Source organism: Lissotriton vulgaris, chromosome 8, assembly GCF_964263255.1.
Source record: "Lissotriton vulgaris chromosome 8, aLisVul1.2, whole genome shotgun sequence".
Taxonomy (NCBI): domain Eukaryota; kingdom Metazoa; phylum Chordata; class Amphibia; order Caudata; family Salamandridae; genus Lissotriton; species Lissotriton vulgaris.
Genome location: NC_141696.1, coordinates 32,342,893 through 32,357,854, shown reverse-complemented (window position 1 = coordinate 32,357,854; position 14,962 = coordinate 32,342,893). Strand labels below are relative to the sequence as shown.

At 40.5% G+C, this 14,962-nt stretch overlaps 1 protein-coding gene across 1 annotated transcript in view; it reads right to left on the bottom strand.

The window, feature by feature from the left end:
- The window catches only part of LOC147693315 (vomeronasal type-2 receptor 26-like), a 97,632-nt gene that overhangs the window by 60,121 nt on the left and 22,549 nt on the right, over positions 1 to 14,962 (bottom strand). The window contains exon 3 of the mRNA XM_086935925.1: positions 12,276 to 12,567. Coding sequence (XP_086792051.1) covers positions 12,276 to 12,567 — 292 coding nt within the window. The remainder of the gene's footprint in view (positions 1 to 12,275; positions 12,568 to 14,962) is intronic.

The window sequence follows — 14,962 nt, the reverse complement described above, 5'->3', positions numbered from 1 at the left end:
CCTCCTGGGCCCCGGGGAACACCATCTCCCAAGGGCAACAGTATTAAAATGGTTTCTTGCCTGGGACAAGTTAAAATAACATTACAAAATTAATTTTAAATGTCTTTCAGCCCCAGGGACCCCGTACCCCGGGGTCTAATCTTTGTTTTTTTTACTTAAATAAAGAGAGGGTGCTGCACAGAAAATGCTCGCTTGCTGAAAGCAGAGCATGTCTGTTTCCCTACCCGTTGTCAAGTGAGCAGGGAAACGGACAATGCTTTGAGAGCCAAGGAGCTACATGTTAGCAGCTCACTGGGTCTCAAAGCAAGGCTGTCTCCCGAAGGCAGCGGGGAGCCCGCATGGACCACAATGGCCTTCATGCTCCCCTGCAGTCCTCTATGAAGTGGCCAGTGGAGCCCATATGGGCCCTTGCAGGGGGGCTGTGTGGGCCTCCTTCCCCTTTAAAAAAAATATATTAAGACCTGGTCCTTGGGGTTGCGGTCCCTAGGGCCAAACATTGGCCCAGAGATAGGGAGAGAGGTGGCCCCCAACCTTTTAAATAGAAAGAAGAAAGACCAGGCCCCGTTAGATCGTTTTTGTCTCCGGGGAGGAGGGCCACGCAACCTCGCTCCCCATTCTTGTCATGCCTGGGGTCCCCGGGGGCGAAAGCTCCCCAGGGAAGTAGGGCTACGCAGTCCCTCTTACCTTTGGGAAAAAAATCCCTTGGCAACCTGCCAGAGGTCCTGGCCCCTTTCTCCACTACTCTCAAATGTACCTTCTTGGGTGCTGCAGCTTGGGAGATGATGTGATGCAACTGACCATGTCATCAGTGATGAAATATGAGAGTTCATAAGCAGTGCATTGAGGGATGTAAGTAATAGTTAGCTCAGGTAACCATGACTGCTGAATTTCACAGGTTTTGAAGGGGTGACATTTGACTCTAACTATAATGTCCCTGTAACTTTCGGTTTTACCAGTAAATATATATTTATATATATGTATATTAAAGGTTGCTCCAATGTTTCAAGTAGAGCACTAGTCTAATTTAACTAAAAGGTGGTGGAAATGTCCATGTTTATTCTAGTCAAGTTGTCATTGTATTAGCCCACCTGCGCTGGCTTGACATTTGTTTAACATTTTGATTGCACCAATGTATATGCAGTGTAATTGGTTGCCCCACTATGAAAAAATGGGCAATTTGTTTACATTTACATGAAAAAATCAATTTAGCACTAAAGCTGAGTGTTTTGATTACATCGGCATGTCTGAACAATGTGAAAAGATTGGCAGAAATGTTTACATGTATTCAAGTCTGACAGAAGAGTCCCTTTTCAATGTGTGTTGTAATGTAATTACATGGTGTATTTATGTACCAGTAAGGCGAATTCTCTGTGATCATGACTAAGGAGTCTGAAGCTCTATAATGTTTCAGGCTGTATGCTGCCTTTATGAGGAAAATTAAGGATACGCGGTGTGTAAAGCATTGAGTGTTGCCAATCTCATCCTTTTCCTCGTATGGGGCTGTCCTGAGTGGGCACTGGATTGGGGGTATTTATCGGGGGCTCACAACCCCCGCTGTACACTCGCCACATTAAGAAGTCAGGTCGATTCAGTGACTAGATTTGTTTAATATATTTATATTACCTACTGGAGGTCGCCAGTAGGTAGTTATAGTTAGGACCTAGTTTCCATAGGAAAAGTGTTTTTTGTTTTCCCAATAACTTTGGCGCCGGTTGACAAATCTTTGCGAAATGTTTAAAACGAGTGGCCCGCCATTGTCAGCTGCTGAATTGAAAGTTTTGGGGTGATTCATCAAGCAAGGGCAGAGAAAACAGGGGGGTCCCAAAACGTGTTTCCCCATGTAAATTTCCATAGGAAACTTTAGACAAAGCTACAGCCCAAACTGCAGAACAGAATTACATCAAATATGGCAATAAGGTAGCCCTTGGTTCAGAAAGAGTCCCTTTTGTTAAATGGCGTGAATCCATTCAGTAGTCCCTGAGAAATTAGAAAAATAAAAAATATCGATATCTAGGGCATTGGTGGGTTTGCAAACCCTCCCGAAAACGAGCTTCATCTAATTGGCTGGCAACACTCCAAACCAGGAAGTGTTGGCAGCCATCTTGTGACTCGGTAGAACGAAGTCACAAGAAAACAGTAGAAAAAAGAAAAAAAACAAGAAAAGGGGGCAGGGTAGAAACACCCTGACCACCTAGGGCTGCTCAGGGGCTCCCACAAGCACCCGCAGGTCCAAAAAAAGCAATTTTAAAATAATTTTGGCAGAATTTGCGCTGGGGGTACGAATCCCACCAAAGTTCTTTAAAAAATTGAAGCGCGGGCTCCTGCGGGTGGGCCAGGTCCCGAGGGCATTGCCCAATTCATAATTTAAAGCGCCACAGGGTTGCGGTACAGAGAGGTGATCCAAGCCCATGCCCCTTTTACACCTCTCTTCAACGCAGCTCTGTGGCACTTACTGGAGGTACCTGGTGGGCTAGTTGAACCCCAGGGTCACACAGGATTCAAGGGGACTTAATCCCTCAAATTAAAATATGCTACAAGCGCTTTTGCACAGTGGTGAAGGGAGGAGGCAGGGCCTGATGTGACGTATGCAAACATGCCCTGTCGTGTGTTTTAAGTTGGGGAATTAATGCCCCTTCAATCCTGAGGGTCCCTGGGGGCCAACTAGCCCACCAGGTAACTCCAGTAAGTGCCACAGAGTTGCATTGCAGAGAGGTGTAAAAAGGGACGTAGCCTCGGACCACCTCTCTGCAACGCAGCTCTGTGGTGCTCACTGGAGATACGTGATGGGCTAGTTGGGCCCCAGGGACCCTCAGGATTTAAGGGGACTTAATCCTTCAACTTAAAATGCACCACAGGGCACGTTTGCACACTTGTCACATCAGTCGCCACCCCCTCTTTTCACCGCTGTGCAAACAGGAGCTCTGGCGCGTTGTAATTTGGGGGATTAAGTCCCCTTGAATTCTGAGGGTCCCTTGGGTCCAGATAGCCCACCAGGTACCTCCAGTAAGCCCCACAGAGCTGTATTGCAGAGAGGTATAAATAGGGCCGTGGCCTTGGACCACTTGTCTTCAATGCAGCTCTGTGGCTCTTACTGGAGTTACCTGATGGGTTTGTTAGCCCCCAGGGACCCTCAGGATTCAAGGGGCATTAATCCCCAACTTAAAACCTGCCAGGGGGCGTGTTTGCACAGTGGTGAAGGGAGGGGGCGGGCCTGATGTGACATATGTGTACTTATCGAATCACTCGACCAAAAGCCAAACACGTATAAGCACTCTTCTTGCAATACTCATCCAGTCAGTACCTATGTACTTATGCAATGATCCAGGCACTAACACATGCACTGCTAAAATCACATGAGCACTACTGATGCAGTCCAGCCATCTCCTTGTCACTACCCATGCACTCCTCCAATCACCCAGCCAGTTCCATTTCATTATCTAATCACTGCGCCAAAACAGAAGCACTAATAACTTCACCATGCACTCTCCTTGCAGTACTCTAATCATCCAGCCACTACCCATGTACTCATGCAATGACCCAGGCACTAGCAGATGCACTGCTACAATCTCCTGAGCACTACTGATGCAGTCCAGCCATCTCCTTGTCACTACCCGTGCACTCTTCCAATCACCCAGTCAGCACCATGTGCGTATCCAATCACTCTGCTAAAACCCAAGCACTTATAAATTAACCATGCACTCTCCTTGCTGTACTCGAATCATCCAGTCACTACCCATGCACTAATGCAATGACCCAGGCACTTTCACATGCACTACTACAACCCGCTGAGTACTACTGATGCAGTCCAGCCATCTCCTTGTCACTACCTATGCACTCCTCCAATCACCGAGCCAGTTCCATGTCCTTATATAATCACTGCGCCAAAGCACAAGCACTTATAAATTTACCATGCACTCTCCTTGCAGTACTGTAATCATCTAGTCACTACCCATGTCGCCATGCAATGGCGCAGGCACTAATACATGCACTGATACAATCCCCTGAGCACTACTGATGCAGTCCAGCCATCTCCTTATCACCACCCATGCACTCCTCCAATCACCCAGCCAGCACCATGTACTTATCCAATCACTCCGCCAAAACCCAAGCACTTAAACATGTTTTGAAACTAATTATTTAGGTCCTTCCTCCATAACCAATCTCAGAGATTCCTCATTATCGGCAACTTATCAGCTCCTACCCCGGTCACAGTTGGATTCCCTTAAGGTTCAACCCTGTCACCCACCCTCTTTAATCTTTATTTAGAGCCACTCCCTGAAGTTCTTCATACCACCAACATCTCCTACCACATGTACGTGGACGACACCCAAATATACATCAATTTTGCATCACTCGAGGAGATCCTTGCCCTGAACGAGACTCTGAAACTAACTGTCCAATGGCTAGCCGCTAACCAACTGAAACTCAATGCAAAGAAAACTGAATTTCTCCTAATCTCCCCCTCAAAAGCCAACCCAGAGATTCAGATGTGGATCAAAGCCATCACAGCCTTAAACTGCCCGCCGACCATTGTTGACTCTGCCAAATCTTTGGGCATATACCTGAACATGCGAGACCACATTAACTCAATTGCTAAATCAGCCAGATTTCACCTGAGCTACCTGTTGAAAGTGGAAACCTTTCATCGTTGCTCCTGAGTTAAAAATGGCAGTCCAAGCACTAGTCATCTCAAGACTGGACTATGGATGTTCCATCCTCATGGGATTACCCAATATCTCCTTGGCAACTCTAAAAGCCTACCTCAACGCGTCCGCCAGACTACTCACAGACACTAGGAAATTTGACTACCATCTCTCCACATATGAAAGCACTAAACTGGCTCCCTCTGGAGGCCAGAATACAGCTTAAACTGGCATGCATTATACACAAGGTCCTATACACAAACTCATCTGCTTATCTGGCTCAGAAACTTGTGATGTCTGGAGGAAGCAGGAACTCCCGGTCCGCTAGAAACCTCCTGCTCTGACCTGCCCATTTTCAGAAAAAAATAACCTACAATAGGGCGTTCTCTGGTGCAACACCAAGAATTTGGAACTCTTTCCCACCTGACATCAGAAAAATCCCTTCTCTACCATGTTTCAAGAAGGAGGCCAAAACTTTCCTCATGGATAAATTACTGGTCTAAGGCCTGCTCTCATCCACCACAGTGTGCCTGATGAACCTAAATCTATTGCCTCTTCCTCAGATCACCAACTCACCCAACAAGAAAATGTGGGGCTTCTGTTTTTACTGATCCTAATTATAACTGTAACCATACTCCCCGGCCGATGCGTTTAATTAAACGAAGTTGATCCTGTTCTGCAAGAAAAAAAAAAAAAAAAAAAAATAACTGTAACCATACATTTGTGTCCCCTTTTGTCTTTATGCTCTCAGCAACCTTACCCCGCGCCAAACTTTGTATATTTCTGTACTTGAGATTGTTTGTTTACCTCTGTAAACCATGTAAAGCGCTCTGATACCCTCACGGGTCAAGTACACACCCTATAAAACATTAAAATAAATAAATAAAAAAATAATAATAATTTAGGCCCATCAAAAGGAATTGAATATGGCAATCTTTTCAAAATATTAGTCGGTCTTTTTTGGTTATGCCATGTTAGTTTGTGCTGCGAAAATGAATGTAATATTACGTTTCGGTTTTCGATGTATTTTTGTCTGCTTTAAACATGATTATGTTAATTTGGGTTATTAGAATGGATGATAAGATGCTGCATGAGTAGGTTGGGATTATCAAAATTAATTGAATATGGTGCGCATTTCTTTCATGTACTATTCAGTCTGTTTTGGTCACGCTGTGTTGATTTGGGTTGCTAAATGAATGTAGAGTTAGGTTTCGGTTTCCTATGGCCTTTTCTAATGTTCTATGAGAACCTGTGTTGGTTCATTGGGTACAGACTATGGACTAATTGTGTGATTGTGGTAGTAAATGAACTTAAGGTGTATTTATTATCATATCATCATTGGAACATTGATATTTAGTGAATGATTTGTAATTTTAGGGACTTTTGTCATTGGAGATCATTTTTAACTGGTACTGGTCTATTAATTCTTCATGGAATGTGGCACAACCTATTTAAAACAGAGATAGGTATGAAATGTTGAATACATTGGGGCCGATTCACAGAACTAACTTAAGACAAAATCCTAAACGTACTACTTTTAGTATTCACAGAAGGCATTTAGCAGTAGTAAAGTTAGGATTTTGTCTTAAGTTTGACTTAAAACAAACCTAAGACAACTTAAGACAGGCTTAAAACAAACTTAGGACAGACTTACGACAAACTTAAGATAAAATCCTAACGTAAGTCTGTCTTAAATCTGTCCTAAGTCTGTCTTAAGTTTGTCTTAAGTCTGTCTTAAGTCTGTCTTAAGTTTGTCTTAAGTCAAACTTAAGACAAAGTCCTAACTTTACTACTTCTAAATGCCTTCTGTAAATACCAAAAGTAGTAAGTTTAGGATTTTGTCTTAAGTTAGTTCTGTGAATTTTGCCCATTATTTTCATTGAAAAGCTTTGGTTTGACATTTGGTCATTTGACCTTTGTATTTGTTAAGGGAACATTGCAAGTGGGAAATGCCATTTAACAGTTTTGGTGGATATAGAGACTGATGTGATCTAAAGAGTTCTGTTTCGGTAAGATGTATCACTCGGGGCCTGATTACTACTTTCATGATAGTTGCTCCTTGCAGTCAATCAAAGAGAATATTGCAAGATGTATTGCCACCAAAATATAAATCTCAACAAAATCATTTTACCCCAGGGTAAAATGATGTGTCCAAGTATAGATCCGCAAAATCCACAAGCCTTGACCTAGCATTCCCAAGACATATGTAAATAAATAAACGTAAGAATGTGCTAATACCTGCCAAGGGTGAATTTCTTGGATGTCAGCACATGATCGGTTTCTGAAGGGTCCAAGCCCTGGCCTGCAGGATATTAGGGTGTCTAATGCATGAGCAAGGGAATAGACTGCAGTGTAGCTCTGGTATGTGTAGCTGAGATCATTCAGCTCAAATAAGGATTGGGACACATTCCCCAGTGCCGCGTACTCAGAACAGGGTTTTGTATTTCTGTCTATCTCTCTGGTGTCATAAACTTTATTCCTATTTTCTTCTTGAATTGTGCAATGGAATTCCTGATCCCAGAAAACTTTCATTAGTATGTCTTCAGGATATCTAGACGGATGAAGTTGAGACAGAAAGTCTTCAAAATACAGCATGCGGTCTGTATAAGGTGCAATTCCTAATGACCCGTTAAACACTTTCCATGCCTGTCCTTTTAGTAGTCCAGGAGTTATGATAAAGGCTGCTGTAAATACCCATACTTTGCTGGTTATGTTTTGTTCATAAATTGTTTCCAGCAACAGCTTGACATGCACCTCAGCGCCATGAACAATTATCACTTTCACTGAATGTTCCTGAATCATTTTAGCAAGTTGAAGGATCTTCCCCTTGGAAAATTGAAGATTAATTTGTTCCATGAATGCCACGCAGCCACCGTTATCCTCAATTCCTTTACGAATTCCCTGGCCTCCTTGCAAGCCCACCTCGTCATTGGATACTATCATGCCCACCCAAGTCCACTGGAAGTGTCCAACCAGCCTGATTAGGGCAATGTTCTGGAATGAGTAATTAGGCACAGTGCGAAGAAAGGATGGGAACTGAAGCTTATCACTGAGAGTGGAGAGCACAGAAGAATGACTTATCTGTTGAAAACAAAATATGAGATCAAACAAATACTGTATCTCAAAGAAGACATTGACTTAAGCAGCCTGCTCTCTTTAAAGCAGCTACAGACTGCTTTAAGCACACAGCAAGAATTAAAGATGAAACATTCTTCTAAGGATGACTCACCCTTACTTTGACATCATCACTTTAACTTTCCATTGCCTTCTGCCAATTACTTTGCCTACATCATTGCTTTGACGCTATTAATGAGACATAAAATAACCATACATTTTAATGTAGGAAGTCAGGCAGCATGAACATGACTACATTTTGAAAAAACACTAACAACATTGTGGGTTTGGTTAGCTTATTACAAGAAAGAAGAAAATACTTTATTGTTGAATAATAAAAATCTTACAAATATGAAGTGTAAAATATTTAAAATTATGCATGGGACATACTTGATTTGGTCAATCAATTACATTATCTTCCATTGACAAAAACACATGATACTTTGCAAAGTGTAAAAGAATATCGGAGATACTTTATGTTTCAATTCCGAGTTTCACAAGGAACACAAGAGACAATGCTACAGTATACAAAATAGTAAATTCTTCTTAAGGGAACTATCTACAGTTCCCACTATTTTAAAATTCATATATTGAAATGCCATAGTTAAAGTGCCACTGTGCAGTTCTTTTCAAGGAAGAAAACAACATTATTTATAATTAATTGAAAAAGGTAACATCTTCCTCAAAAAAGAACCTACACTGAATAAACAATGCATTTGAGATTGTACCCAATTACTGCAAACAATGAAACCCTTTTACAATTTAAATTTTTGAGCCATAAGTGCAACCTAAAGATCAAATTATGAGGATACAGTTGACAATTAACATCTTTGGGACTGACAGCATAATCAAGAGAAACCGATTATTAGTTATACAACATACCCATAATATCAGGTGACAGACTCTGAGGTTAACTTTTTTTCTGCAGTACGAATGAACTTTACAAACTGTGTAGTCAAACTGGCCGATTTCCCAGAGAGACAAGTTGTGATTGCTTGTCGACATGTTTTCACCCAGATATCTTTAAGAATGGGCTTTAATGGACTTTCCTCTCTTCTAAGAATTGCGGACAAATAGATAAAATATGCAAGAGAGATTCATTATAAAAACCACATAACCTACAGCTGTTTGTGGGCCAGTTTTGTTCCCATGTGGGAATTCCGTCCTTTGTGGCATATCTCCCAAATTGTAGCATCATAAATGTGTCTCTTTTAGAAGGTTTTAAATGGGTGATAAGATACAATTGTCGTTCCAATTTGGAGAATGAGTTAATAACAGATCAAGCATGTCTTTTTTTTTAGCGAACTCCTCCTTACCCAATAGAGTCAATAGGGAGTTATCTGATTGATTTAATGTCTGTCTGAACAGAGCTTTGTTTCTAGCTACATCTTCAAAGGGCTGAGACTTGAAATTGTTTAGACTCTCCGTTAGATAAGATCCCCATCCCTTAGCATGCTCATACCTCATTATATCCTGCCAGCAATGGTTCACACGTGTGCCTGGACCAGAACAAAATAAAGAATATTAAGATTTAAAAAATGCAGATTGTCTTTGTAAAGTTTGTCTTTTCAAAGCAAAATCCACTCTGACATTGGTGTGCCAGATATTCTTTGGAACCCTGAAGACAGATTTAAAGGCGTTTATTTGTAGGTTATCAAGAATTGCTTGCACTTTGCCTTGAAAAATCATTGACTAGTAGGCAAGGGAGGGAATCAACTTTACGTTCATTACCTTGAGTAAATTCTAGTGGTTCGGACATGCTTACGAGTCTCTCAACTTTGTAAAAGCGAACAATAATGCCGTAGCTTTCACTTTTAAGTTAAGAAAATGCTGTTTAAAAGACTATCTGTCATCTAATGTAATACCCAAATATTTATAGATTTTTACAGTTTTATTATTTAGCCCATTACAATTTCATACTCTCATGTCTGATTTTGTACTACCAATCATCCTTATTTTAATTTTTTGGGTGTTCATCTATAATTCATTGGCTAACAAATAGATATTCAATTATTCTATTAGTCTTCGTAGGACTATAGAAGTGTGACTTAACAGTATGGTATCATCTGCATATTGTAAATATTTTTTATTTTGTCCTGCAAAGTTGGGCATATGAGCATTAACATTTTTAAAATGTGATGGCAAATCGGCCATAAAAAGATGACATGGTGCACAAACTTGTTTAAGACCACTATGGGGCATATTATCAAGAATGGCGTTAAAATTATCGCCGCTTTAGCAGCAGGAAACTGCTGATAAAGCGGTGATAATGGACTTGATAATATGCCCTTGTGAATTCCCATAGAAGCCTAGATTCACAGAACCTGGGCATCTAAGGGCCTATTATCAAGCTCATTATTGCCGCTTTAGCAGCAGGAAACTGTTGCTAAAGCGGCGATAATTTTAACGCCGTTCTTGATAATATGCCCCAAAGTGTTTCCAATCAGCCAGTTATACAACTACCATCCCTAACTTTGACTTGGGCCCACGTATTGGAGTATAGTAATGTAATCATGTCTAGCAGTTGGTTTGGGATTTACCATGCAGATAACTTTGCCCAAAGAATATTACAGGGGACAGAATCAACATTGACAAAACAAATATATAAATTTTGCTTTTTACAATTTGCTGTTTCGGTCGATAACGTCATAAAGATCAATTTCGTAGACATTGAGTCACCCAGACGCGGTCCACTCAGGTAACAGCAATGGGGCAGTGGGGCCATGTGGGGGGGATTTCAAGGGAGGATGCTGAGGGAAAATTAATTATTTATTTCATTTTCCCTTAGCATCGTCCCTTAAAATCCCCTCCCCCCATGTGGCCCAACCTCCCAACCGCTGTGAACTGCATGGACCGCGGCGGGACTCACCTCTTTAAAAACCTGTTTGGAATATTAGGATAATTTCTTCTTCAGTGGCCCATTCTTCCTAGTCTTTGAGAAGACTTCTGCCTCCACATCTGTTAGGGCAATAAGCCTATCATTAGGTGTATTATCTTGTGGGCCACTTCTATAGATTGGCTGGATTATACTTCCCTGCCATGTTTCAGGAAACATTTTAGATTTTATAACATCATTATACCAGGGCCTCAGGATTTTTGACCAGAAATCTATCTTTGTCTTGAAGATGGAGTTCGGGAGCCCGTTGGGGCCTGGCACACCATTTTATCTAATCCTGCTTATTGCTATTTTTACTTGTTCTACTTGCCATGTCTCCATAACTAGTGCTAACTGCTCAATATCTGGGAAGGTGAAACTATGGGGCTTATTTACGAGGGAGTGGCAGACCATTACATTAAACACAAAATCCTAACACCTTGCCCAGTCATTCCAAAAGCGCACGGGATGAACTGTATTTACAAAGATATAGCATAAACCGGCATTTCCCTAGTACTGGCAATAAATTATGCTGCCTAGCAACAATGCAGGCACCCTTGCACCATGGTGCAAGGTTTAATGCATTGAGGGAATGATTGTTTATGTGCAGGAAGGTGCCCCATCCTGCACATAAACAATTACCAATGGCGATTTGAAACTTCTATGTGTGCTGCATTGTGTGGCACACACAGAAGTTGCAGTTTGTAATTTTTTCTAAAGGTGTTCCTTTCTGTATATAAACAATCATTCATGGTTTTTTGCTGTTTCTATATGTGCTTCACAATGCAGCACGCATACAATACAAACAGCAAAAACAAGGAGAAATAAATGTTTTCTACTCGTTTCGCCATGTTCAGACCAGGTTTTCCCTGGTCTCAATTTTGACGCTGCTTCCTATTTACACCATCCTTCTAAATAGGATGCAGCGTCCAAATCACTGGGTGTTGCGGTGGAACACCCACTGCAACATCCATTGCCCACCCCTTTCAAACTATGTATGGCGTGAATGAGTGCCTTATTTACAAGGCAGTGTTAAGCCACTTAACGTGGCTTAACGTCACTTTATAAATAAGGCAAGGACCCTATCGCCATAGGAACGCTGGAAAAAGTGATGTTCCTGTGGTGATAGGGGCTTGTAAACATACCCCAAAGTTCTTTGTTTAGCTCTTTATGTCACTTAATTGTGGATGGCAGGGGGCATATGTGGGGGAGCCTTAGTATTAGGTCAGGGCTGTGAGAAAATGTCTTTATAATGAAGGCATCCAGGACATTTTGGATTTTCACACTTTTATTGTTGGATGTGGTTGTACTCTGTGGGTAGCCGTCCACTCTACTACTTAGAAAATCTAGCGGTCTCTGGTACACTGATGTTTAATGTAGGACTCAGATAATCGAGTATGGTCAATTTACAATCAACGAATCTTCATGAAACTCGCTTACATACTTAGTGGCTAATCATAACATCAAGAATGATTTGACCATTCTGGACTAACGTTAGACAGGATCTTAGTCAAGGTTTTTCATTTAAAATAAATGTCTCTCGAATTAGGAGCAACAGGGTCTTTGTACAGGGTTATTTGGCCAATACTAGACTTTTCATCCTCTTTCTCTCTGTTTATTTCTTAGACAATGTAACCCTGTACCTGTGGGTGATGGTAGAGTCCCATAATCCTGGCCACGGGGACACTTAAGGATGACATTGACACCCCAATGACTCCAGCCAGTAGCGGGTGTCTTGGACACCGGTATCCGGGAAAGAGTTTCTCCTTTCCTGAAAGAAGTTCTAAAGCCCCTGCGAGGGCCCTGCTCTCAGACATGCATGAATCAAAAATCCAGTAGCCAAGAGTGATATTTGGTAAGAGATTAGGGTTTTGATTTATTTCTTCTATGGCAAAAACCATGGCCAGAACATCTCTGTAGTAGCGAATGCTGAACCTGTCAGAAAATGAAAATTATGATTACTGTTACATTAATGAATATTAATGACAGTTCATCAGCATGAAGGTAAATTGTCTGAAGGCAAATAATCGCAAATGGTCAACACATATTAATGTTATAAAGTTACAATCAAATTTCAGTTTAGGAATATGGGAAAGGCCATGCACTAAAGCCAAACATGGTAAACTCTAGATAAAGGAATATTCAAGAAGAAAGTTTAAATTGATTTATTTGATAAAAATCTTAAAAATTCTAAACATTTATCAAGTTGTGAATAACATAACACCCTATTGAAAATACGTGAGAATCAATAAATTTCATATGCAGAAAGAGAGATACAATTATAAAAATAGTTAACATTAGAAGAAGGAGACTTGCTGGAAAAATTATCAACAACATTTTTTTGAAACAATGTTTCAAGAATACATTTTTACTAGAGTCTTGTGAAAATCCAAAGGGAAAGATACCTGCCCTGTCTCTGTTTGGTTTCAGCAAGACTTGTGAGATTATATAGAAGTAACTGGTACATAAAGAAGGGAGCGATACAGAGACCAGGTTTCATGATGCTGCATATATGGCCATCATTGATACTTGAATTAAACATGAAATGGGACACCTTATTCAAGAATGATGATCACTTTATAGCAAATGATAAATGGAAAACAGTGTTGTAATGACACACCATTAGAAAGTGACACTATTAATACTGTTTCTTTGCTCAGGCTTCATCTTCCCTTAAATGTGTACAGAAGTACAGCCTTGTTTGGTATTCCTTATTTAGTGATATTTGAAAAATATATTTGGCTATATGAACTCGACAGTCTGCATGATTCTTGAATCAGCAGCTGAAAGAAATTAGGCAAAACAGTACCGTATAGCATATTCTAAATCCTTCCCTTACAGTAAAGACTAATCTCACTGCCTGTAAGAAACTAGCCGATTCAGAAATGTCCCGTACTTTTCTAAGAGTTCCTTTGCCCATATTTAGCAGCTATGTTTGATCAGAAAGGCAGTCGGGCGGTCTTCAGATAAAATCTGTGAGTTTTTTGAGAAACAGCATATCCAAGCAACCATACAGTTAGAATTTAAAGGGAAATAAAAGAACATATAGATCCATACCAAGATGAAAAATGAAAATAATATTCAGTAAAACAACATGTGTTAAATGTTTGTTCCTTCTGGCTGGCAGTGTTTTTCACTTTTGATCAAAACCCCTTGTTTCAGACCCATCAAGGTTGTGTCAAATCCGGGTACATGGGGATGAACAAAGTCTTGGTGAACCACTTGCCACAAGACAATTTCTAAACTCCATTTTGCGAAAGTCAAGACATCTGGCTCTAGTATTGTAGACTTGTGCCCACACATTATAGGGACAGCCTTGATGGCATCAACTCCCTACCAGTCACTCCATTCCATACTCCATAAGAGATGTCACCATTCACTTCTTGAGGGCAAAATATAGCTGATGTGATAGCATATCAACAATGTCAAGTTTCCTTCTGCTCTTACACCCTTCTCTCCAGACTGACTGCCACAACGGTTATCTGTTTTTGCCTTTTATTATATAACATAAACATGGTCCAAGGATATTAGAGCACCTTGCATGAGAAGAAGATTATATAGCACTTGTTTACAGGCACAGAGAGTTTAATTGATTTGCCCAGAATCACAGGATGTTTCCCCAGTTCCAAATGCAACAGCTCTGGCATATGTGCCACATCTCCTCCCATCGTCTTCAAACTCCTGTCTTTCACAGACCTGCCAATCTCCTCAACTCCCTCGAAACCTCCTCTGATGAAGATAATGTTTTCCACTTAATCATCCTCAAAGCCATCTAAGTATCTCCCTTATCTTAATGGAGGTGCTTTTAACACAACAGGAGATATACATAAAATGCTAATACAGACAGTGTCAGATATTAAAGCTACGGACAGGGTATCACACTATATCTATATATATATAGTAGGCTATTCTAAGTTTGTGACTTTTAATAGTAAGAATTGCTGTGATTTTATATATGCAATGCTTTTATGATAAATTTTGTATCGTATAAAGCTTATCTACTACTACTAGTAAGAAATTCCTTCGTAAGTCTATATTCTCAAACACCAAAGAGCAGGACATCACTAACTAATTGCATTGGGATGAAGATTTTCCTTCAGAATGGATTAAGACATTTCTCCCAGGAACTAAAAACTACCTCCTAATATGTTGACAGATAGTAGATTCAATAATACTTCCAATATAAGTAAATATTTTTAAAGAAGAGAAGGGAGATTAATATGTCTGATTAGTAACCATTTGACCACATTTGTGCCAAAGTAATAGCAAAAATTATTATAGCATGCTTTACGAGCTTAATCCAGCAAGATTTAAACATATTTATACTCTC